The sequence below is a fragment of the Cervus canadensis genome, chromosome 17 (assembly GCF_019320065.1).
Source record: "Cervus canadensis isolate Bull #8, Minnesota chromosome 17, ASM1932006v1, whole genome shotgun sequence".
NCBI lineage: Eukaryota > Metazoa > Chordata > Mammalia > Artiodactyla > Cervidae > Cervus > Cervus canadensis.
The window spans coordinates 43,702,922-43,728,552 of NC_057402.1; the positions used below are offsets into that span (position 1 = coordinate 43,702,922).

At 46.4% G+C, this 25,631-nt stretch overlaps 1 protein-coding gene and 1 gene segment (V, D, J or C); both read left to right on the forward strand.

Annotated features, from left to right (window-relative positions):
- The window catches only part of ADAMTSL3 (ADAMTS like 3), a 392,562-nt gene that overhangs the window by 48,460 nt on the left and 318,471 nt on the right, over positions 1–25,631 (forward strand). The window lies entirely within an intron of this gene.
- Positions 6,042–10,158, forward strand: LOC122455008. The segment is given in 3 exon segments: positions 6,042–6,119; positions 6,200–6,507; positions 10,148–10,158. Coding segments are annotated over 3 exon segments (357 nt in total).

The window sequence follows — 25,631 nt, forward strand, 5'->3', positions numbered from 1 at the left end:
CCTGGGCTGTGGGAGCTCACAGAACTCCCCTCACACAGGACTGAGGTCTAGGGAAGGCAGAGCTGTGGTCTAAAAGTTAAGGCTTCTCCTGTGCCTGACGGCTGTGGCTGCAGGTTACTGACAGCGACTGACTCCCCTTATCCCCAGGTGTCCTGTCCCAGGTGCAGCTGCAGGTTCCGGCCCAGGACTGGTGAAGCCGTCCCCCACACTATCCCTCACCTGTGCGTCTCTGGTTCCTCCATACCAGTGGTCACTGGGGAGTTGGATCCACCAGCCCCCAGGGAAGGGGTAGAGTGGATGTGAGCCGTCATTTCTGGTGGCAACACTTACTGCAACCCACCCCTCAAGAGCCACACCTCCATCTGCAGAGACACATCCAAGAACCAGCTCTCCCTGCAGCTGATGTCTGTAACCAGAGAGGACCCAGCCGTGTATTACTGTGCAAGAGACATCGTGAGGGGAGGTCAGTGTGAGCCCAGAACCAAGCCAGCCTGCAGGAGACAGGCTGGGGGATGCAGGGGTGGTGCTCGGGACTCACACTTGTTTCCTCCCCAGGAGCAGGTGCAGATGGAGGTTAAGGGCCGGTTTCCTGTCAGGATCTGTGATTTCCTCTACAGTCAATACTTCCCCTTGGGGAACATCTCTGGCCTCAATATTCTTTTTTATCTCTTAGTTCTTTGACCTATAAAGATTTGTTGGAATAAGAGAAAGTCATTTTCTCCTGCAGAAAAGCAGAGTCACTGTCACTTTCTTCTGTCGCCAAGTGCCAAGTAATTTCCAAATCTATGGAGGTAAGTCAGCTACATACATGCAAGGGACTCTACGGGGCTCAACAGGGCAGCTCAGCACAGGGCAGTGAGCAAGCCTGCCAGGAGGTAGCAGCACGATGCACATGGTGGACATCAGGCAGAGAGACAGACCCTGCTGCTGGTGGTGTTGTCTGCACACTTGCTCACAGCATCAAGCTCAGGGGGCACTATGAAAAGGCAAGGATCCACACCAAACCTTGGTTCAAACTTGCAGTATGTGCACGTGCACACACAGACACACACACAGATACACCAAGGGGATTTACTAATAAACCCTTCATCACGTCCATTATCCAGGTGTCATTTGAGAGGAGGAAAATCCTCTCAGCAATCAGAAATGAAGCCTGAGTCTGGAGTGGAGCCCTGACCAGGACATCTACTTCTACTGGGGTTCAGAGGTGTTAACGCAATGAGGGTCCTGCTCACAGGAGAGGCTCCTATGAGTTCAGTCTGACACCTGCATCAAAAGAGAGAAAACAAGTTTCTTATTGAATCTCCAGTGTGTGGGCAGAGGAGAAAAGCAGGATTAAGCCTTAAGGGGTCAGTAGTCATCAAAACACAGAGTCTGACATTTTCTTCTTCTTAGCCACTATAAGAAAGGATGTAAGAGGTAAATGATCACTAAAGGTGGCATAACCCAAGTCCTTAGAAAACAAGAGGACTGCTGACCTGTAAGCAAGCAATGATAACATTAAATTAATGATGGGTTTAGAGGAAGGTTTAGCCCAGAAACTTGGGTGCTAGGTGTCCACTGTGTAAGGTCATGGCTTGTTTTGAAGGTCTTGGGTCTGCTGTGTGTTCCTACAATGAAGAGAGTCCACCATATCTAGGAGAATCTTCATTTTAAAGGGCTCTATTGAGGTACAGAGCTGAAAAATTGATGTAAATGAAATGTGCTGCTGGAGAAGAGTCTTCAGTTTCCCTTGGACTGCAAGGAGAACAGACCACTCAATTCAAAAGAAAATCAACCCTAAATATTTTTGGAAGGACTGATGCTGATGCCGAAGCTCCCATACATTGGCCACCTGATGCAAAGAGCTGAGCCATTGAAAAAGACTCTAATGCTGGGAAAGATTTCAGGCAAAAGGAGGAGGGGAAGATAGAGGATGTTGTGGTTAGATAGCATCACTGGAGATACTGGTGCATGGAGGAGCTTGGCGTGATGCAGCCCAGGGGTTTCAAAGAGTCAGACATGACTGAGCACATTTATCAATGTCTTATCATTTCTTCTATGAGCTCTTGTGCAAAAGTGTGCAACATTTTGACATACTTAATTTTAATTATAAATATTTTCCACAGAATTCCTTGTAATTAAATGAAATGACATTTCAAATTAAAAATACTGTGGTGTGAGCCACATCTTCACACATTGAACTGACAGACTGAACTCACACACTGAACTCACAGATCCTAGTTCGTACACAACACATCTGTGCACAGAAGAGGTCCATGAACCTGGGACCTGTTATATTTCCCTCTGTGGGAACATGAAATTATATGTGTCTCCTAACTCCACCAGCTCATGGTGTCCAGGTCAGATGCGGGGCATCTCTGCAAATGCAGGCCCTGATGCCCCTTGGTGAGTAGCAACAGTCTCACCTGCTCCAGGTGTCGGATGCCACACCTTCCCTCCCCTGCCCCACAGCATCAGCTCACTTCTCAGGTCCAGACCAGAGAGTCTAGATATGTCCTGTGATTCTTGCTCTTCCTGCTTTGGTTGAAGGTCTTATTACCTACACACAGGCAGCGCAGGTTCTTTCTGATTTAATTTACTCACTCATATGATTGAAAAGATAGAAGATGTCTGAGGAGGCCTTACAAATAGCTGAGAAAAGAAGACAAGTGAAAGGCCAAGGAGAAAAGGAATGATATACCCATCTGATAATAGAGTTTCAAAGAAGAGGAAGGAGAGATAAGAAAGACTGCTTAAGTGAACAATGAAAGGAATAGAGAAAAACAACAGAATGGGAAAGACTAGAGATCTCTTCAAGGAAATTAGAGATACCAAGGGAACACTTCATGCAAAGATGGGCACAATAAAGGTCAGAAATGGTAGGGACCTAACAGAAGCAGAAGATATTAAGAAGAGGTGGCAAGAATACACAGAAGAGGTATACAAAAATGATCTTCATGACCCAGAGAATCATCATGGTGTGATCATTCAGCTAGAGCCAGATATCCTGGAATGTGAAGTCAAGTGGGCCTTAGGAAGCATCACTACGAACAAAGCTAAAGGGAGTGATGGAATTCCAATTGAGCTATTTCAAATCTTAAAAGATGATGCTGTGAAAGTGCTGCACTCCATATGCCAGCAAATTTGGACAACTCAGCAGTGGCCACAGGACTGGAAAAGGTCAGCTTTCATTCCAACCCCGAAGAAGGGCAACACCAAAGAATGGTCAAACCACTGGACAACTGCACTCACATCACATGCTAGCAAGGCCGTGCTCAAAATCCTCCAAGCGAGGCTTCAACAACACATGAACTGAGAACTTCCAGATGTACAAGCTGGATTAGAAAAGGTAATGGAACCAGAGATCAGATTGCCAACAACATTTGGATCATAAAAGAGCAAACAATTAAAAAAAAATCTACTAATGCTTCATGACTATGCTAAAGCCTTTGACTGTGTGGATCACAACAAAGCATGGAAAATTATTAAAGAGATGGCAATACCAGACCACATTACCTGCCTCCTGAAAAATATTTATGCAGGTCAAGAAGCAATAGCTAGAACAGATCATGGAAGAAGAGACTGGATCAAGAATAGGAAAGGAATGAATCAAGACTCTCTATTGTCACCGTGTTTATTTAACTTACATGAAGTGTACATAACACAAATGCCGAGCTGTAGGAATCACACGGTGAAATCAAGTCTTCCAGTAGAAATATCAATAACCTCAGATATACAGATGACACCACTCTTATGGCAGAAGCCGAAGAGGAACTAAAGAACCTCTTGATAAAGGTGAAAGAGGAGAGTGAAAAGGCTGGCTTAAAGTTCAACATTCAAATTACTAAGATCATGGCATGAGGACCCATGACTTCATGACATATATAGGGAAACAACGGAATCAGTGAAAGTCTTTATTTTCTTGGGGTCCAGAATGACTGTGGATGATGACTGAAGCCATGAGACTAAAAGACACTTACTGCTGGGAGAAAAGCTCTAACAATCCTAGACAGTGTATTAAAAAGCAGAGACATGACTTTGTCAGTAACAGTCCATATAGTCAAAGCCTTGGTTTGTCCGTTAGTCATGTAAGGATGTGAGAGTTGGACCATAAAGAAGGCTGGGAGCTGAAGAACTGATGCTTTTTAACTGTGGGACTCTTGAGAGTCCCTGAGACTGCAAGGAGATCAAACCAGTCCATCCTAAAGGAGATCAGTCTGAATATTCATTGGAAGGACTGATGCTGAAGCTGAAGTTCCAATACTGTGACCACTTGACGGGAAGAGCCAATTCATGGGAAAAGACACTGATGCTGGGACAGATAGAAGGCAGGGGGAGAAGGAGATGACAGAATCAGATGGTTGGATGGCATCAGTTTGAACAAGCTCTGGGAGATGGTGAACGACAGGGAACTGCAGTCCATGGGGTCACAAAGAGTCAGACATGACTGAGCGACTGAACAGCAACAACAACCAATATTATTAAAAAGACAGAAGCAATATGGTCCATTTAGGACTCTCCTCATGAAATGGGATGGAGGATAGGGCTTTTCATAGACAGCAGTTTCCACTTCTGCCGATACACAGCTGAGATCCCTGGGCTGAGGGAGAGCTGACCTGCCCCAAAGCGGCAGTGTTGACATCTCAGGAAGGAGTGGACCAGGGTCACATGGACAGGTGGTCAGTCAGAGATGGGGACTCACACTGGTCTTTTCTGGCTCCAGGAGAGATAGCACCACTGATGGCAGCACTCACCACCCCCGGAAAACCCACCTAAAGTCCAGACACACGGTGACAGCCTTCATCCCCAGTCTACATGCTCACAGCCGGGATGCAGGTGCGAGGCCACAGCCTCAGGGCCACAGGGAGACGGGGGAGCTGAGCTCTGCTCTCCAGCACTGCTGACTCAGAGGACCTCAGGCTCAGTCCAGGACACGGAGACCCTGGGCTCGGGAAAGCTGCTCTCAGTGGGGTTTTCAAGGGAACCTGCTTCCTGAAGAGGGGCTTTCCTCTGACCATGCTGCCCTCACATTGCACGCCATTCACTCTGAAGGTTTACCTCCACGAACCATGCATGTCCTCTCACCACTGTGGTGGGGACTATGTTCCCTGAGCTCCCATCTCATGGCAGGGACACAGAGAGGAAGGAAGAAGCACTTGGAGGAGCAGGCAGTCTGTGCAGAGTGACCAGGGCACCTGCCCAGCATGTTGGAGCACTGAGGAGCTCCCGGGTGCTGTCTCTCCTCAGTCCTCAGTAGCCTTGGGGTCTGCAGTGTCCACACGCAGGGTGGGGGTCCTGAGGTTCACAAGCTCCTGCAGACACTGAGTTGTGCACAGGACAGTGTGGGACAGTCCCCTGGGCAAGTCAGCCATGCTGGGAAGACGGGCTTCTCAGCAGAAACGTCTGCTTTGTCCACAAAGTTAATGCTCTGTGTAATTACTGTGAATAAACCATCTCTAGAGTGATTCTTGAGGGTATTTAAACTGTTCCAGATAAAAAAATAGTCATAAAAGGTAAGGGAAATATAAATGCTTTGGGAATTCTGATAAACATTAAGTTGGACTCAACTCCATTTGAATTCAATGTGATTATTACTTGTAAATTTTGTCTCTAATGTTTGAATATGGAGTAAGAAAACATAAGCTAATCAGAAAAGAAAAAAAAACAAGAGTTTGTGTCTGACACCTAGGTGGTCCCCGAATGTGTGGTGGGCTTTTGTTGAGTGAAGGTAAACACCTCCATGAAGTTAAAGTCTCTTCCCAAAATCTGCCTTTGTTCCTTGACAGCATCATTTTTCCCGAACAACCCTCCCTCATCATTCCATTCCTCCATAAACAGCCTTCCTGGCAGGTGGAGGGGGACCACAGGAGGGGCTGAGTTCTCTGATTGAATAGTCAGCGTCCTCCTCACAGGGCGAGGTCCATAGACTGAACCTCCTTTCACTACTTTCTGCTTTTTATGCAGAGGCCCCTCCCACATGCAAAGATCCACTCAGGTCACAGGCTGGAAACAAAGCACCAGGTCACTTAAATTCAGGCTCCTCCTCAGGCTTGAAGAGATTTCAGGAGCGGTGACTCTCATCTGCTCGAAGATGAGCCCACTGTGGACCTTCCTCTTCGTGCTGTCAGCTCCCAGCGGTGAGTGTCTCTGGATCAGACATGGGCACGTGGGGAAGCAGCATCTGAGCCCGTGAGTCACCGTGCTTCTCTGTCCACAGGGGTCCTGTCCCAGGTGCAGCTGCAGGAGTCGGGACCCAGCCTGGTGAAGCCCTCACAGACCCTCTCCCTCACCTGCGCTGTCTCTGGATTCTCACTAACCAGCTATGCTGTAGGCTGGGTCCGCCAGGCTCCAGGGAAGGCGCTGGAGTGGGTTGGTGGAATAAGTAGTGGTGGAAGTACATACTATAAGCCAGCCCTGAAATCCCGGCTCAGCATCACCAGGGACACCTCCAAGAGCCAAGTCTCTCTCTCACTGAGCAGCGTGACACCTGAGGACACGGCCGTGTATTACTGTGCAAAGGACACAGTGAGGGGAAGTCAGAGAGAGCCCAGACAGAAACCTCCCTGCATGTGGGCCCAGGACCACCAGGGGGCGCTCAGGGCCACCACGTTCAGGACTGCGCCCAGGAGCAGGTGCCCTGGGGTTCTGGGAGAGAAAACTTCCAATCTGTGATTTTTCTTTTCCTGCCCCATTGCTTCCCTGGAAAACCTCTTTTGTGTCCTTAATTTTTCATTACTGTGTTTTATATTTCTTTCATAAAACTATGCATAGTTTGTATTTTCCCTTTAAGTATAGTTGTGTGTGTGTACATATACGTCTGTGTGGAATATGTACCAACACACACATGTAATCTAATACTCAGGAGCTGTGTGTTTTCTCTGCTTTATTTTTTTCTTCTCAAAGAGGCTCAGTACAACTCTGAGGTTCACCATCATTTTTCATGTGAGTCCAAAATTCTTGAAACTGGTGAATGACCCAAGAAGGCCCAGGAGATCTTTAAATATTACTTTTTGTTGTTTCTGTACATGTTCAGTGAAAAAACACACCCTCCTGCTTTCAGTCAATCTCCAGAAACACTGAATTCTGCAGAATGTGTTATAGACTCTAATGCCAGAATGTCCCATAGGAAAAGATCCTTGTTATTCATGGATTTCATATTTGCAAATTCACCCACTTGCTAATTTGCATTTATACATTTAGTTTTGGCATTTAGGAAACTTTGGGCAAGATGATGCCTATCTGATATAAACACAGCCCTTTCCTGATATCAGATGCACTAAATGTCACATATGTATTTGGCAAACTGCAAATTTTTTTCGTTTTTAGTGACCTCTTGTCCCTTTAAGGCTTAAATATTACCAGGTGGATGCTTCTTCCAACAAGAAAGCTTGAGACATAAAGAACAGAAGAAAATTTCCACATATTGCAACAAAATAGAACTTCTAGAACATTGTATTTTTATTCAGATCAGCCTTCAGGGTTATCCAGAAATAAGATCTCTCAGTAAAGCACTGAAACTTTACTGTCCAGATACATTATTATCCTCAACATTGAAGGGGAAATGGTGGTGGCAGCTTCATCCACATTAATATTAATGAATGCACTGCACAAATTAATTACACTAAAGCATTTACTGGCAGGTGAGTGGAGGTTAGTCTCATGTGAGGGTTAAGAACGGCACAGAGTTTTTACTGCTCTGCATTTATTGCTCCAAGGTCCTGGTCACACCTCCACCCTTGGCCCTTACCTTTTCTCTCCAGGAAAATAGGAGTATTTCAGGGACAAGCACAAGGGTAATGAAGAAGCAGTGTGAAGCGATGACCCAGCAAGGGTGGGGCCATCTCCCATTCAGGGCCCCTGCTCATTCGCCTCTCAGGGTCAGCACCCTGGGTTTTCCATGAATTTAATAGTTCTAGTTTAACCTTCCTCCCAATTCTCACACCATCTCGACATATCTAGCACAGGGAGGCTGATGCTGGTCCAGTTTCTTTCATCATATGGTCTCCCTACATGTCTTAGTGGTTTAAGTGTGCATCATACAGGTAAATTGATACCTCATTTCATAAATTATGTCATTTATGTAAAAATAAAAAAGCACAATAGATAATATACATTTATCATGCCAAATCACATGATAATAAAGATATTTACCTGAATGCTTTCATTGATAGAAAGAAAAATGTTAGAGACTTCTGAATATAATTCCCATGCACACTGCTTATATAGAAATAAATGGTTGCCACGTGTTCACCTGGAAAACTTCACATAATAAAAACTAAGTTTCCCAAATGCTATCAACAAATGCTGTAGACACCTGCAGGTGTCCTGTGTAAGGTGCAGCTGCTGGAGTCTGGGGGAGGCTTGGTGCAGCCCTGGGCGGGGGGTGGGGGGGGAGTCTCTGAGACTCTCCTGTGTAGCCTCTGGATTCACCTTCAGTAGCTATGGCATGCACTGGGTTCGCCAGGCTCCAGGGAAGGGCCTGGACTGGGTCTTATATATTAATACTGGCGGTGGTAGTACATACTCTGCAGACTCTGTGAAGGGCCGATTCACCATCTCCAGAGACAACTCCAAGAGTACAGTGACTCTGCAAATGAACAGCCTGAGAGCTGAGGACATAACCATGTATTACTGTGCAAGAGACACAGTGAGGGGAAGTTAGTTAGTGTGAGCCCAGACAAAACCTCCTGTAGGGAGACAGGGGGGGCTGCAGGGGGCACTCCGGACCTGCCTGTACAGAAGCTTATACCAGCGACAGGTGCAGAGGGACTGGGAAGGGGCTTCCCTTGGAGACAAGGATTTCCTTCCTCTCCCATCTCCCAGCTGTTCCCAGGGACATTTCCTGCTATGACTTTTCTGCTCTGGTGTACACTTTCTGCAGACACTTTCTGCAGGCACTAATGTGAGAACATTCTGTTTGCAGATTGGACCTCTCCTACATCCAGCCCCTTCATTCAATGTACTCCTTGTCACAAATAGAATACCCCCTCTGACCTGAGATGTGCACACTGGCCCCTCATGGGCCCTTCCCCAGATCAGCACAGGGGAATGATCCCATGCGGTTATGATTAGTCCCCAGGATCTCTGTCCTCCTTGCAGCACAATCTCCTCTTGGTCCTCATCCACTCGGGTGGACACTAGTTCCAGCGATTGCCCTTCTGTGTTCATCCCTCGTTCTCATGGATGAGGAGGGAGTTCACCTGAAGATGACTCCTGTTTCCCCAAGAGGCAGGCAGGAGCACATGTCCAGAAATGGAACCTGTCCCAGCCCTGCTGGTCACATCTGGGTGGTCTCTGAAAGCAGTCCTGGGCTGTGAGCTATGACGTGTCTCTCTTCCTCAACACAAGAGTCCACGTGGATGATGGGAGCCAGATGACCGAGTCCTGACTCTGCCCACTCTCTGCTGTCTCCTAGTTTCCCTAAGACAGCCTCATAAATGCTGTCTGTCATCTACAGAAAATGAGGTTGTTTCCTGGTCACAAATTCAAGACGCACTGTAGTGAGTGTATAGGGACATGTATAAGTAGTGTGCATATCCTATAACTTATTGCATTTGCTAGTCCAAGAAGTTTTTATTAGGAATCCTTTGTTTCTTTTATGAAGATGATTTTGTTTGCAAACAAAGAAAATTTTATTTCTTCTTTTATGGTTTGAATGCCTTTTATTGTCTTGCTGCTGTTGTTGTTTTATCACTAAGTCGTGTCCAGCTCTTTGCCACCCCATGGACTGTAGCCCACCAGGCTCTTCTCTCCATGAAATTTCCCAGGCAAGAATACTGGAGTGGGTTGTCATTTCCTTCTCTAGGGATCTTCCCAACCTACTGATTGAACCAGCATCCCCTGCATTTGCGAGCAGATTCTCTTCACCACTGAGACCCCAGGGAGGCCCGCCTTTTACGTCTATTTCACACCTAAGTTACACCGGCAAGGACTTCTAGCCGTCTTTGAAGAGTTAGACTTGGCTGAGTGACTGAACAAACAAGCAAAGTCTCTTCAACAAATGGTGCAGAGAAAATTGGATAGCCACATCCAAAGTAGTTAAATCTGACCCTTAACATGGTATAGAAAGATCAACTCAAAAAGGACTAAAGATACAAATGTAACACCTGGATCTATAAAACTCTTAGAAAAATATATGGGAAGTTTCAAGATGCTGGGTTTTCAGTGATATTATAGAGATGAGGAGAAACGTGTAGGCAAAAACAGGAGAAATACAGGCCTGAGACTAAAAAGTACTGCACAGCCATGAGCACAAAATATAGAGTAAACACGAAACACAAACTACGAAATAGCAGAAACAGTCTGTAAACCTTTTGTCTAATAGGGGCTAATATCTTTAAAATATAAGGAACTCCTAAGAAATAGTAGTGGTAGCTAGAATAATTACTGATTTAAAATAAGTCGGGTTGAGAATTTAAATAGACATGTCTTTAAAGAAGAAAAACAAATGGTTGGTAAGCATTTGGAAAATGATGGATGTCAGTAACTCTCAGGAAAATGAAAATCAAAACCTCAAGAGGATATCACTTTAAACTTGTCAAGATGCCATCTTGAAAACAAAATCAGATAATGGTATCAAAAAACAGAAAACTACAGGCCAGCATCGCTGATGAACATAGACACAGAAAATCTTTAACAAAATACTAGCAAAAGGAATCCAACAACACATTAGAAGTATCATACATCATGATCATTGGGACTTATCCTAGAGAGTCAAGGATTTCTCAGTGTCTGTAAATCAATCAGGGTGACACACCACAACAAATTGAAGAATAAAAATCTTTTTTTTTTTTTTTTCCGCTTGGAGAAACTTCTATTTCCTCCTTTTAGAAAAGGAGCTGAGAATAAACTTCCTGTGGCCGACTCGCCGCCGGAGTTTGGAGCGGCTCGGACACTTGACTAGGAGAAGGCAGCCTGCGCCCGATCCGGGAGAATCCAGCTGAGCCGGCGTGGAGAGGGATGCGGTGCCGCGGCTCTGGCGCCGGACCTACACCCCTTCCCCGGCGCAAGCTCCCGGACGGGCCCGCCTCGCCCGTCCGCGCCTCTCTCTCTCTCCCTCTCTCGGTCCCCGCCGAGCACCGCTCGCTTGCTCGCTGGTTTGCTCGGAGCCCCAGCGCTCTGCCCGAGATGAGTCACTACCAAAAATCTTATGATCATATGAAGAGATGCGCAAAAGGCTTTTGACAACATTCAACACCCATTCAATACCCATGGGCTTTCCTGGTGGCTCAGAGGGTAAAGCATCTGCCTGCAATGTGGGAGACCCGGGCTCGATCCCTGGGTAGGGAAGATCCCCTAGAGAAGGAAATGGCAAAACCCACTCCAGTACTCTTGCCTGGAAAATTCCATGGATGGGGGAGCCTTGTAAGTTACAGTCCATGGGATCACAAAGAGTCTCACACGACTGAGCAACTTCACTTCTCCACACCCATTTATGATAAAAATAAAACTCTTCAGAAGGTTAACATGGTGCGAACGTACCTAAATATAATAAAGGCCATAAACAGCAGACCCATAACAAGCATCAGCCCAAATGGGGAAAAACTGAAAGTGTTTTCTGTAAGATCAAGAACAAGACAAGGATGTCCACTCTCACCACTATTATTCAACATAGCTTGGAAGTCCTAGGCATGGCAATCAAAGAAGAAAAAGAAATTTTAAATAATCCAAATTGGAGAAGAAGTAAAATGGTCACTGTTTGCAGATGACATGATTCTATGCATACAAAATCCTAAAAGTGCTACCAGAAAACTATCAGATCTCATCAATTAATTTGGTAAAGTTGCAGGAAATAAAATTAATACACAGATCTTTGCATTCTTATACTCTGACAATGAAAGATCAGAAATAGCAATCAAGGAAACAATCCTATTTACCATAGCAACAAAAACAATAAAATGCCAGGAATAAACCTACCTAAGGAGGCAAAAGACCTGTACTCTGAAACCTGTAGAAGCTGATAAAACAACGGAAGATGTCGCAAACAGATGGGAAGGCACATCACATATCACAAGATCACGATCATGCGTGATGCATGACACAGCCGTGTGTCACTGCGCAAGGACCACAGAGAGGGGAAGTGAGCCTGAGCCCAGACACGAGCCACCCTGCGAGGAGAGAGACAGACGGGTCTGCAGGGCGAGCACAGAACACGCCAGGGAAGGCTCAGAGCTCACCAGTCCTGGGTTTCAACTCCAGCAGCAGGTGTAGGTGGAGGCTGAGGTGGGTTGCCCAAACAGAATTTGGGACTTCCTCTCCATCTGTTTCCCCTGGAAACTCTCTGGATTTATGATTCTTTACTTACCACTTACAAAATCACTGAATTAGAAGAAAAATGTGTGTGTGTAAAAGGAGAGTGTGAACATTCTTTTACGCACCAAGGCAGAGCATCTCTTAAGAAGGAAAAATTATTCTGCCAGTGGTCATAACAGTCAGAATCCTGAGCAAACTCAGAGAATCCTGGTGAATCTTCTCCAAGTAGATTCACTTCAGAGAATCAGTAGGATTCCATTATTAAGACACTCACTGTGATTCATTTCAAAACAAATATGGACATGGGGCCAGGATCAGTGACATATCAAACTTAATAGATTTTATATCTCAGTTAAAAGACCATTGTTGCTTGGAAGAAAAGCTATGACAAATCAGGACAGTGTACTAAAAGGCAGAGACATCACGTTGCCTACAAAGTTCTGTATAGTCAAAGCTATGGTTTTTCCAGTAGTCATGTACAGACGTAAGAGCTGGACCATAAAGAAGGCTGGGTGTCAAAAAATTGATGCTTTTGAACTGTGGTGCTGAAGAAGACTCTTAGAGTCCCTTGGACAGTAAGGGGATAAAACCAGACATTCCTAAAAGAAACAACCCTGAATATACATTGGAAAGACTAATGATGAAGTTGAAGCTCCAAGACTTTGCCCAACTGATGTGAAGCGCCGTCTCATTAGAATATATCCTGATGCTGGGAAACATTGAAGACAGGAGGAGAAGGGGATGACAGAGGATGAGGTGGTCGGATGGCATCACTGATTCAATGGACATGAGTTTGAGCAGGCTCCGGGAGATGGTGAGGGACAGGGAAGCCTGGCGTGCTGCCGTCCCTCGGGTGGCTAAGAGCTGTACACCACTGAGCATCTGAAAAGCATCTCACACTCCTCCCGTGTGAGATCACACTCGTCAGGCCCAGATCTGACGTGGATCCCTCTTTGCTGATCCAGTGTCTTCATTTCTAGGATCTGCTCTCACATCTCTCTTTATCTCTCTGTTTCCCTAAATGGAAGACAATGTTTCCTGGGGTCTGAATCTGATGTCTCATGCCCTTTACCTGCAGCTCAAGTCTGGTTCAGGATGTGGCTCCTCGGGTTCCTGGCAAGTCCTATGAGACTTTCTTACTCACCTGTGACCAGGATCCCTGGTCTTTGCTATGTATAGACTTACTGGGAAATGCGGATGGGCATTAGTAGCCCAGAGGATAATGATTATCTGCTCAGGATAAGATGTAGATGTAGAACTTGTATCTTGGTCTTCTCGAACTGTCCTGAAATGGAACAACAATTGTGGTCTAAACCATACATGCTTCAGGAAATGTTCCCAGACAACTAGAATATCTGCTAGAACATGAGGAAAATGGGTCACAGTGTAGGAGTCACTCATTGACCCTGATGTCAGCCACAGTTTATGTCAGAGTCAACACATCAGTTTATTTTAAGACAAAAACCAGTGTGGGCTTAACTCACATCCAGGTGTCGTTGTGTTGAGGGACACATTCTTATACCCTGTCCATTCAGGTTATTTAATAACTTTTCAGGAGCCTTCTGATCTGCATTGGCTCACCCCATGAGAGAGAGCTGAAGTGTTTAAAGTGCAGCACAGAACACAAACACTCAGCATACAAACTGGCAGCAAAGACCAGCTCCAAGTGCACTTGTGTCATCAGCTATGAGAGGTCCATGAAAACCAAGAGAGGAGGGCCCCAGTGGGCGGTTACTGTCCAGCACCTGCACACAGTGCCAAATGTGTAGCATCTCTGCCAAGGCAGGACGGCCTCCCACGCACAGTAGGTTCTGATCAAGTAGGTATGAAATGGCCTCAGAGAGTCAGGAAAGAGACAGCTCAGGTTTTTATTGTGGTTGCGGTGTAAGTACTGAGAAGTGTCCCTGTGTGTGGGCAGGGGACTGTGTGGATTGAGTCTCCCAAGAGAGTTCAATAACAGAGCTTCCAGACTTTCTTATCAGTGCATCAAGCTATGAGACTGAAGTGGAGGAAGAAGGCTGGAGGCTGGAGAGCTGTCAGCAGTCAAACATCAAAGCTGGAGTTGCATTCATTTTTACACCTGATGGTTCTGATTGTAAAGAACAAGATGGAGCTCAGGGTCATTTAGGGTGGACAGTAACCAAGGAGCTATAGAAAAAGTAAAGAATGATTATAATTAGCAAATAAGGACAGCACAGGAATTATAAAAGGGTCTTATTCTGACACCTTGGGTGGAAGCTGTCCTTTCTCTGAGATCCTCCTCTGGTCTGAAGGTCTTGAGTCAGTTGTCTCCTTCTAAGGAGTTCTAGTTTCCAGAGGATTTCTGAGGATCCTGAGTTAGAGATCCTAGTTTTGAGAAGCCCTCGAAGGTGGGGAAATCTGAGTTGCTGCTTTAGTTGTGAAGTGTGAACCCAGAGACTGACTCTGAAATTCCCCTGGTAAATTTCCTTTAACACACAGGATAAGCTCTCGTCAATGTAGTTCAAAGGCAGATTTCCTTGATATTTGTTTCAGTAGATACTCCTCCTGGGCACAGATGCTGAGAAGCTTGTTTAGCACTATGTGTGGAGAGGCAGCCGGAACCTGCTAGTGGCAGGAGAGTGTGTAACGCACGACTCGTGGCAGAGTTCATGCATGTCGGCGGGGCCGGACCATGCAGTGCCGGCGTGTTTGCTTGAACCTGAGTCTGGGTACTTGTGTGAGGGCTTCTGGGTGAGATTAACATTTCAGTTGGTAGAATGAGCAAAGCAGATGGCCCTCCCTCATAAGAGTCAGCCAGGCTTAGTCAGTCAAAGGCCTGAATGGAACAGAACATTGACACCCTGATCTAACAGAGGATTCTTCCTGCTGAAGGCCCCTGGGCTGGGGTATTTTCATCTGCATGTCCTGCCTCTCAGACTGAAACACCAGTTCTTCTTGGGTCTCAGCCTGTCTGCCTTGGCCTGGAACTAAACCACCAGCTCCCCTGGTCTCCAGCTTGGGACCCTCCTTGTGGATTTGGGGAGCTGCCCCTCAGACGCAGCCTGGGCGCCATGTTTCATTTGCCTGGAAAACAGGGTGTCTCCATCTCCTCCCGCAGCTCTGCGCCTGGGCCAGGGGAGCAGCTCCCTCACTGGTGCCTCTGGTGCTGAGGAACGTGCTAGGGGCTGACTGCGAGAGGTCTAAGGCAACTAGACATGCAGCTGAGGGAGGGAGTACTTCCAGAACACGACTCTGCTTGCTGTGCTTCTTCCTCACTTCCAGCTTCCTGGGAAGGTGATGGGGCTTGCGGGCTAGATCACCTTGCTGGGAACCACACGTAGCCCAGCCCCCAGGTCAGCAGATGGTCACCCCAGGGACCCTCCAGACTCAGGTGTGTTGACATCTGGTCTCTGAGACTGAGGATACAGCTGGGCATCCTGCTATGCAAGGAACACAAAGTGGCCCAGAGTTAGACAAAGACCCTGACCTCCCTCTACTAGGAGTCCCTGAGAGGGCTGGACAGAGAGATGCTGGGAAGTCACGGGGCACAGGCCCGGCCCTGCTGAGGGAGGGCAGAAGCCCCTGTGAAGGGCCACAGTGCCTCCCTCCTCAGTGTCCCCTGAACCTTCTTCCTGTCTGCTCTTTTCTGTCCTCACACCGCAGCGTGGGGCTGCTCTTGTGTCCACAGCCCCTGGACTCGGGAGCAGCAGGCTGAGGAGGCTGTGAGCTGGGATTGGAGCCGACCCTGTGCAGAGTGATGGCCTCTGTCAGCCCAGTCTCCTTCTCACACAGACTCTGTCTCAGCCCCTGTCATTCTCCTCATCCTGCAGCTTCCTGGACAGGCTGCAGACCGTGACAGGCGACGACTGACTCTTCTTCCGGAAATCGTGGCTGTGTCTGTCCCGAGTCAGCTTGCCTCCTGGCTGTGTGACCACGCCCTCGGTATTCCTCCACTGATTCATCAGTGCCTTCAGAGTGCACTTACTGACTGCCTTCTCTGTGCCGTGCATCTTCTCACAATCAGGAAAATAACAAGGATGCGAAAGGGTGAGGAGGCCTCAGCAGGGAGACCAGGGTTCCCAAGCAACAGGAGGAAATAAACTGCAAGGGGCAGACCTTTTTTCCCCTTCTCTACACAAGATTAAAGGAGCTCCCTTTTAAATCTGTGTTGCCATGATGACACTTGGTTCCACCTAAATTTCACGTTTTCTCAAAACTTGAGCTGCTAATTGCTCAGCAAACAAATACGGTTTTTCTCATGGAAATGTTTTTCTTAAGCTATGTTAATGAAACTATGTATTTGCTTGGAGATCTGCCTTTCTTCAAGACTCAAGTCAATGGCTTTATGGCCTGAGGTGACTCCCCTTGTTGTGAGAGAGGAGCCTGGTGCAACTCTCTCAGCCTTGAGGACTTTCCTTTATCTATGATTAGCAGCTTGCTAACAGGTATGTACTGCCTTGCTAACAAGGGGGCACTCTTTCTGTCCCCTTCTGATGTCTATGTCAGAATCTTTCTCTATCCCTCTACATCTTAATAAAATTTTGCTACACAAAAGCTCTGAGTGATCAAGCTTTGTCTCTGGCCCCTGATCAAAATCCTCTCCTCCTGAGACCACAAATACCAGATCCATTTACAGCTCATGGCAGTAAACTTTCAGACACATACACCTAGCTACAGCAACAAAATTCTTGTGAAAATGGGAGAGACATGATAAAAAGTATTAAATTCAACAAACAGAATGTGTCTTGTACCTACCCTGGAATATCATTCAGTCTTCGAAAGAGTTAAATGTGACATATGTGACTCCAAGGATGACAAGTGACCAAGTAACAACTGTTAGACAACTCGGCTGCTAGGGGAACAGGGTTGTGTGGTCCATTTCTATGAGGATTCTAAAACAATACAATTCATAGAGAGAGTCGTATCTGATACACACTGTTCACATGTAATTCATAAAATTGTAGCATCCCCCTTTATGGTTGCCCACTTTTTGAGACATGTGTGCCGAACCACTTACCCTGTTGTTGAACTCACATCCTGGTCTCCCTCTCAGCTCAGCGATAAGAGGTGCAGCTGTTTCTCTCAGGTTGATTTTCTCCTCCCGTTTGAGCTCTTAGGCCCGTCACTCAGCTCACATCCCTTTCTCTGGAAATCAGATCCCAGATTTCCTTTCTCCCAGGCCTGTCAGGTGGACACCAGCATCTCAGGTTCTAAGTAGACTTTGCTCTGAATAGAGTCAGGTCACCTTGGACACACATCTCAGAATGTCTGAAGGCCCAGAGATAAGCTCCTGGGATGGGCTACCCACTCCAGTGTTCTAGGGCTTCCCTGGGGGCTCAGCTGGTAAAGAATCCGCCTGCAATGGAGACCTGGGTTCGATCCCTGGATTGGGAAGATACCCTGGAGAAGGGAAAGGCTACCCACTCCAGTGTTCTAGCCTGGAGATTTCCATGGACTGTATAGTCCATGAGGTCGCAAAGAGTCAGACACACTGAGCAACTTTTACATTCACTTTCATTCTTGGGAGAAGATGTCTCCAGGCCCCAGAGCTTCTGTGGATCAAGAAACCTGAGAATCCCTCCTGAATGGCCCTTCTGTGGGAGGGGGCTGTACTGCTCCGGGAGAAGCTAGAAGTAACAGGGACAAGTGTGTCTAAAGCCTTGTGTGCGGTGCATGGCCTGACCCAGTCTCACAGAAGCGGGAACTCACCTGGCCTTACCTGTTGGCTGAGCTGGACTGAGATGGAAGGCAGCACCTGCTCTGCAACCTGCAGGACCCAATGGACCTGAGCCAGGCTGTGCGGAGGATGATCTTTTATTTATTATTTTCATATCAGTGTTGATGTCAAAACATAATTTTAAAAGAAATAATGTTTATAAAATATGGCACAATTTAGAGTGCGTGGAATGATTCCTGGGTGTAAGAACGTCTTCAAATATAATATTGATTCATTGTAAAAGCTACAAATGATCCATGGAATTGAAACAATGGGATCTACACTTCTAGTTCAGCAATGATTCTTATACTTCGAAAGTTGGGCCCATTGTTTGATCATGATCAACTTCACATATGAACTGCTCTCCCATCGCAGACTTATGCCATGTGGGTTCAAGAACTGTGCACAAGGACCCAGAAGGATCACAGGGGGACTGACCTTGGCTTCTCCAAACTTATAAGGACAGGGTTCTCCCCTACATGCAAATTCATGTTCAAGCTCAGGGGTCAAACCCAGCCCTGGGCTGTGGGAGCTCACAGCTCGCTCCTCACATAGGGCTGAGGTCTCAGGGAAGGCAGAGCTGTGGTGTAAAAGAAGGTGAGGCTGTGGGGTCTTCTCCTCTGCCTGGTGACAACTGCCCAAGGTGAGGGTCTCAGGTGCAGACACAGGTCTGTGGGGATGGCTATGGCAGCAGGTGACTGACTAGGACTGACTCTCCTTGCCCCCAGGGGTCCTGTCCCAGGTGCAGTTGCAGGAGTCGGGCCCAGGCCTAGTGAAGCCCTCACTGACCCCCTCCCTCGCCTGTGCCATCTCTGGTTACTCCGTCACCCATGGTTACTACTGGAGTTGGATTCAGCAGCCCCCACAGAAGGGATGAGAGTGGATGGGAGCCTTCAGTTCAGGTGGCAGCACTTACTACAGCCCATCCCTCTAGAGACGCACCTCTATCTCCAGGGACACGTCCAAGAACAAGTTCTTCCTAAAGCTGAGCTCTCTGACCTCGGAGGACACGGCCATGAATTACTGTGCAAGAGACACAGTGAGGGGAAGTCAGTGTGAGCCCAGACACAAACCTCTCTGCAGGGGGCTCCATGACCACGTGGGGGTGCTCAGTTCAGTTCAGTTCAATCTCTCAGTCATATCCAACTCTTTGCGACCCCATGGACTGCAGCACGCCAGGCTTCCCTGTCCATCACCAACTCCCAGAGCTACTCAAACTCATGTCCACTGAGTTGGTGAAGCCATCCAACCATCTCCTCTTCTATAGTCCCCTTCTCCTCCTTCCTCCAATCTTTCCCAGCATTAGGGTCTTTTCCAATGAGTCCGTTCTTCGCATCAGGTGGCCAAAGTATTGGAGTTTCAGCTTCAGCATCAGTCTTTCCAATGAATATTCAGGACTGATCTCCTTTAGGATGGACTGGTTGGGTCTCCTTGCTGTCCAAGGGACTCTCAAGAGTCTTCTCCAACACCACAGTTCAAAAGTATCAATTCTTTGGCACTCACCTTTCTTATAGTCCAACTCTCACATACATAAATGACTAATGGAAAAACCATAGCTTTGACTAGGTGGATGTTTGTTGGCAAAGTAATGTCTCTGCTTTTTAATATGCTATCTAGGTTGGTCATAAGTTTTCCTCCAAGGAGCAAGCGCCGTCAGAACCCACCAAGTACAGTACTGAGCCCAGGAACAGGTGCAGAGGGGCTGGAGGAGTTTGTGGTTAGAATCCCTGGATTCTTTGCCTGCCCTTCAGCTCTACTAGAGACCCTCTATTCTAGCCTTTGATTGCTGTGGTCTATATTGCTTTCAGAAAATATTAGTTATAGTCAGGAACTGCTGTTGCTTGTTTGCTTTTTTTTAAATTATTGAAGACACTCTAGCAACACATAATTATCAAGTTAGTCTGACGTTCTTGACACTGGTTATTGTCCTCAGAACACCCAGGTGATTGTAATATTGAGTAATTTATTCCTTTTTTAGATATATAAGGAAGAGCCACCTCTCCAGCTTTCTGTCAAAGGGCACAAAGAGACTGAGTCCATCAGTTTTCAGTGTAATAGATTCTGATGACAGAAAGCCCAATACTGCACATGCATTGACCTCATTAATCATGAACTACATATTTGTACATTCACATACTTCGTAAAATTTACCTGCATCACCAACGAAAAGTGCTGTTTCCTTCACAGTCATCCAGGGCCATTTACAAGGCCTCAGTGCTTGACACCAGGCACACATGCAATCCCACTGAGCTCAGTCAAGACTCTTCTGTGTTTTCCCACCCCCGTCATGTAAGTGAGTCTCTTTTCTGTACAATTTAGGGCCATAGTTTTCACGTTTTGTCCCAACGTTTGACAGTTTCCTTGCTTAAAGTTGCTCATGTGTAGTCTAAAGTACAGACTCATGTCATTAAGCATCAAATGCTCTGAGGTGACTTAAGTATAAAATGTCTATGATAGATAAGATCGTTCAGGTATGAATTATACTCCTGGAGATGTGAGCTTGATAATCACACTTCAAATATAAGTACTATTTATTTTTAAAAAATGTGAATCTCACTTTTGGTATTTGAGGCATCCTTGGAAGCTCAGTTCAGCTCCAAATACAGATGGTAAAATGGAGATTTATGCCCAAAACGGTGGTGAGGTTGACTGGATGAAAAAGGACTATGAGGAGCCTTCAAGTTCAGGAGGATTCTTGCAAGTCTCTAGAGGATTCTTGATAAAGGCAGGACAGTGTGATCATATTTTACCTGGGAGATAGCAGGTTTAATAAAATGGGTCAAATATTGACTGTGATCAAAGTTCAAGGGTAAAAATTCTCACTAACTTGATTAAGCAGGTTTCATAGTAAAGCCAGGCAAAACTGGACACAGAAATCCACAGTCAAGACATAGTTAAGAAAAGCATTTCAGGAAGCCTGACTAAAGTATTGTCAAGTGGTCCTGGTCATCTTCAGAGTCAGAGTTCTTATCTTCGCTGCCATAATTTTCTGAAAGTCACAGGTTTCCCCAAAACAACATGAAATCCTTCTGGTCATTCCCCTTCTTCCGGGCGTCTCTCAGTTTGGAGTATCTCCTGGCTCTGAAGAAGGTGGAGCCATGGGGTGACATCTGTGAAGTGAGTGTCCTATTGTTTCTCCTTCCCACGTGTCTGTCCCAGATGCTGGTGCAGGAGTCGGGCCCAGGACTATTGAAGACTCCCTCTTCACCAGCCCTGTCTCTGGTTCTGCATCACACACAGTGCTGACTGTTGGGGCAGGATCCACCATTCCCCAAGGAGAGGTCTGTGGAGTATAAGGCGCTTTGTTTCTGGGATTAGTGCTGTGTACATCCTGTCTTTCCCAAAATGCCTCTCTATCTCCAGAGACACATCAGAGAACCAGCTTTCCGTGCAGATCACCTCCGTGATATCTGAGGACATAGGCATGTGTTACTGAGCTGCACACAGTGAGGGGAAGCCCATGTGAGCCCAGACAGACACCTCCCTCCTAGTGAACCGAGTGTGCCCACCGCAGAGTGGACACAGAACCAGCTTGGAGGTGCTCCATATCCTCAGAAAATATTGCGGATCACCAGGAAAACCAGGGAACTAATTTCTGAGAAGGATCAGCAGAAGATATAAAGATCTCTTTCAGAAGCTGTGGATTCTCCACTGGAGAGCTGCCACCCCTGGGAGCGTCATCCACCATCATTCCAGGGAAATTTCTTGTATTTGAATTTGACACTTTCCCTCCTGGATTCAGGCATGTCTGTTTTTCCCCAACTATCAGAGTGCCAGCTGCACAGAAATACTTGTTCATACCATCTTGCTTTTATCTTATTTTTAAAATGTGCTTATTTTTGGCCATGCTGGGTCTTCGTTGCTGTGCATGGCTTTCTCTAGCTATGGGAGCAGGAGCTTCTCATTGCAATGGCTTCTATGGTTGAGGAGCAGAGGCTGTACGGTGCATGGTCTCTGTAGTTGTGGCACAGGGGCTTAGCTGCTCTGTGGCTTGTGAAATCTTCCCAGGCCAGGGATCGAACCCATGTACCCTGCATTGGTAGGCACTGGACCACCAAGGAAGCATGACATCTTGTTTATAAATTTAGGTTACCACATAAGTTTTTAGTTGGCTAGTATCTAATAAGACAGCTTCCCTGGTGGCTCAGTGGTAAAGAATCCGTCTGCTAATGCAGGAGATGTAGGTTCGATCCCTAGGCCTGGAAGATCCCCTGGAGAAGGAAATGGCAACCCACTAAACTCTTCTTGCATGGGAAATCCCATGGACAGAGGCATCTAGCAGTCGCAAAGAGTTGGAAGCAACTTAGCAAATGAACAACAACAACATTTAATAAGAGAAGTTTATAAACTTGTATATAAACTATACAACTTATAAACGTGTTATGGCATAAATGGGTTTTCTTTTGAACTTCAGACCTACTCTCAGAAAGATCTGCACACCCTATTAATCTGAAGAGTCCAATCAGACCCACTCTCAGAAAGATCTGCACACCCTATTAATCTGAAGAGTCCAATCAGACCCACTCTCAGAAAGATCTACACACCCTATTAATCTGAAGAGTCCAATCTAGTCCTGTTTCTAGGAACACCTGTCCCTTGAATTGCTGTTGTTGTTCAGTCAACCAGTTCAAATATTAATTTATTATAATAGCTCTGAATTATCCATGAAAATAAAGCAATGGGATCTACACATCTAGTATAGCAACGGTTCTTATTCTCAGAAAGTTGGGCCCATCCTTTGATCACGATCAACTTCACTAACGAAGTGCTCTCCCATCCCAGACCTTTACCACGTGGGTTCGAGAGAAGTGCACTGTGCACACAACCAGGAAAGATCACCGGGAGACTGACCTCGGCTTCTCTCCACTTATGAAGACAGGGCTCACCCACATGCAAATTCATCTTCAAGCTCCAGGGTAAAATCCACCCCTCGTCTGTGGAAGCTCACAGCTCTCTCCTCACACAGGGCTGAGGTCGCAGGGAAGGCAGAGCTGTGCGCTAGAAGAAGATGAGGCTGGGGGTTCTTCTCCTCTGCCTGCTGACAGCCCTACAAGCAGAGGGTCTCAGGTGTCAGACAGAGGTCTGTGGGGATGGTTGTGACTGCAGGTGACTTATAGGGACTGATTCTCCTTGTCCCCAGGGGTCCTGTCCCAGGTGCAGCTGCAGGAGTCGGGACCCAGCCTGGTGAAGCCCTCACAGACCCTCTCCCTCACCTGCGCCGACTCTGGTTACTCCATCACCAGTGGTTATGGTTGGAACTGGATCCGCCAGGCCCCAGGGAAGGGGCTAGTGTGGATGGGTTGCATAAACTATGATGGTAACACTTACTACAGCCCCTCCATCAAGAGCCGCACCTCCATCTCCAGGGACACGTCCAAGAACCAGTTCTCCCTGCAACTGAGCTCTGTGACCACCGAGGACACGGCCGTGTATTACTGTGCAAGAGACACAGTGAGTGGAAGTCAGTGTGAGCCCAGACCAAAACCTCCTGCAGGGGGACAGGAGGGGCTGTAGGGGAGCTCAGGGTCCACCAGGGGGCGCTCAGGACCACGAGCACAGGGTCGCCCAAGGAGCAGGCACTGAGGAAGAGCCAACAATCTAGGAGTGTTTCTTGTTCCTTCACAGCAAAATTCTGCACAGAAAGTCCTGTGTTTTCTTTGTTTGTCACCCCCTGGCTTCTCTCAGTTCACAGTGGGCAATGTAGAATAAGAATTAAATTCAATCATTTAATGTAATTGTGACATGCATATAAAATTTTATTCACAATTTTGAACTATGCAATCCACTATCCCTTAATATACTCACACTCTTCTGTTACTGCCACCATATTCAGCTGTAAAGTCCTTTCTTCTTGAAAAGGAACTTCCTATTGTCCATGTGGTCACTTCCAGCTTCTCCCTCCCCAACGACTCAGGAACCCATCCGTCTTCTTTCTCTCTCTGCATATTTGCTTCTTTGGGATATTTCATGTAATTAGAAAGATATGCTCTGTGTCCTTTTGTTCTGCCTCTTTCAATTAACATAACTTTTAAGGTTATCCTTGCTATAGTATGTGTCAGTTCTCTGTTCCCTTTATGAACATATCACATTGCTTATCCATTCATCAGTAGAACTACTTTAGTGTCTGTCATCTATTTGGCTACTGTGAATAGGACTACTCTGGGCAATTGTAAATTTTTGTTTGAACATCTCTTTTTAATGATCTTGCACATCTTCTTTGCAGCAGAATTTTGAAACAGAGTGATTCTGTTTTTACTTTTTGAGTAACTGAAAAACTCTTTTCCACAGAGCCTGAACTATTTTTTATTCCACCAGCAGTCTAGACAATTTCCAATTTCTTCCAAACCATGACAACACTTGTTAATTTTCCTCAAAAAAAAAAAAAAAAAAAATCATCCTGTCCCGCGCTTCTGACCTGAGTGTCTCCTTCAACATTTTAATGGCCACATGTGATAAACCCACAGCAAACATAATTTTCAATGATGAGAAACTGAAAACATTTCCTTTAAGATCAGAAACAGGATAACCATGTCCTCACCGGCCACTATTATTCAACATAGCTTTGGAAGTATCAGTTCTGTTCAGTTCAGTTCAGTTGCTCAGTCATGTCCGACTCTTTGCAACCCCATGAACTGAGGCATACCAGGCCTCCCTGTCCATCACCAACTCCCGGAGTCCACCCAAACTCATGTCCATTGAGTCAGTGATGCCATCCAACCATCTCATCCTCTGTCGTACCCTTCTCCTCCTGCCCTCAATCTTTCCCAGCATAAGGATCTTTTCAAATGAGTCAGCTCTTTGAATCAGGTGGCCAAAGTACAGGAGTTTCAGCTTCAACATCAGTCCTTCCAGTGAACACCCAAGACTGATCTCCTTTAGGATGGACTTTTTGGATCTCCTTGCAGTTCAAGGGACTCTCAAGAGTCTTCTCCAACAACACAGTTCAAAAGCATCAATTCTTCTGCACTCAGCTTTCTTTATAGTCCAACTCTCACATCCATACATGACTACTGGAAAAACCATAGCCTTGACTAGAGAGACCTTTAGTTGACAAAGTAATATTTCTGCTTTTTAATATGCTCTAGGTTGGTCACAACTTTCCTTCCAAGGAGTAAGCATCTTTTAATTTCATGGCTGCAGTCACCATCTGCAGTGATTTCAGAGCCCAGAAAATCAGCAATGACAATTGAAAGAGTTAGATCTTGAGTAGGTTGATAAGAAGTCCGGGGTCCCCAAAAAGGAGAAAGTGGTCTGAGGCTCATGAGGCAGAGAAAAGGACAAATGTTTGTTTTTTGTTTTCTCTTTAATCCCAGAACTAATGATTACACAACAACAACAAAGCTCATCTGGCAAAGGATATGTTTTTCCTCAAGCTCTGTACCAGTGATTATATAACAACAATGTATCTTGCTCAGGGACAAGCTTCTCCTTCTTAAGACCCTTCTGACTAATCGCGTCATCTTAAAGTGTATGTGGTGGGAGTTAGTCTGGTTCTATTGCTAGTTTTATTACACACCAGGAGAGAGGAGCAGTGACCCCACAAGAGGCTGACCCAGACTTGCCTGTGAGAGTCCAAGAGTCTCTGGCAGAGGCGTGGGTCTGTGGTGGCCTGCTGCAAGGTCTGGGGCACTGAGTGCAGCCGTGCCCACACAGGGCCCTTTGGAGGAGGCCGCCATCATCTTCATCACCTCCACCATAGTTTGGTCTCAGGCCAACAACA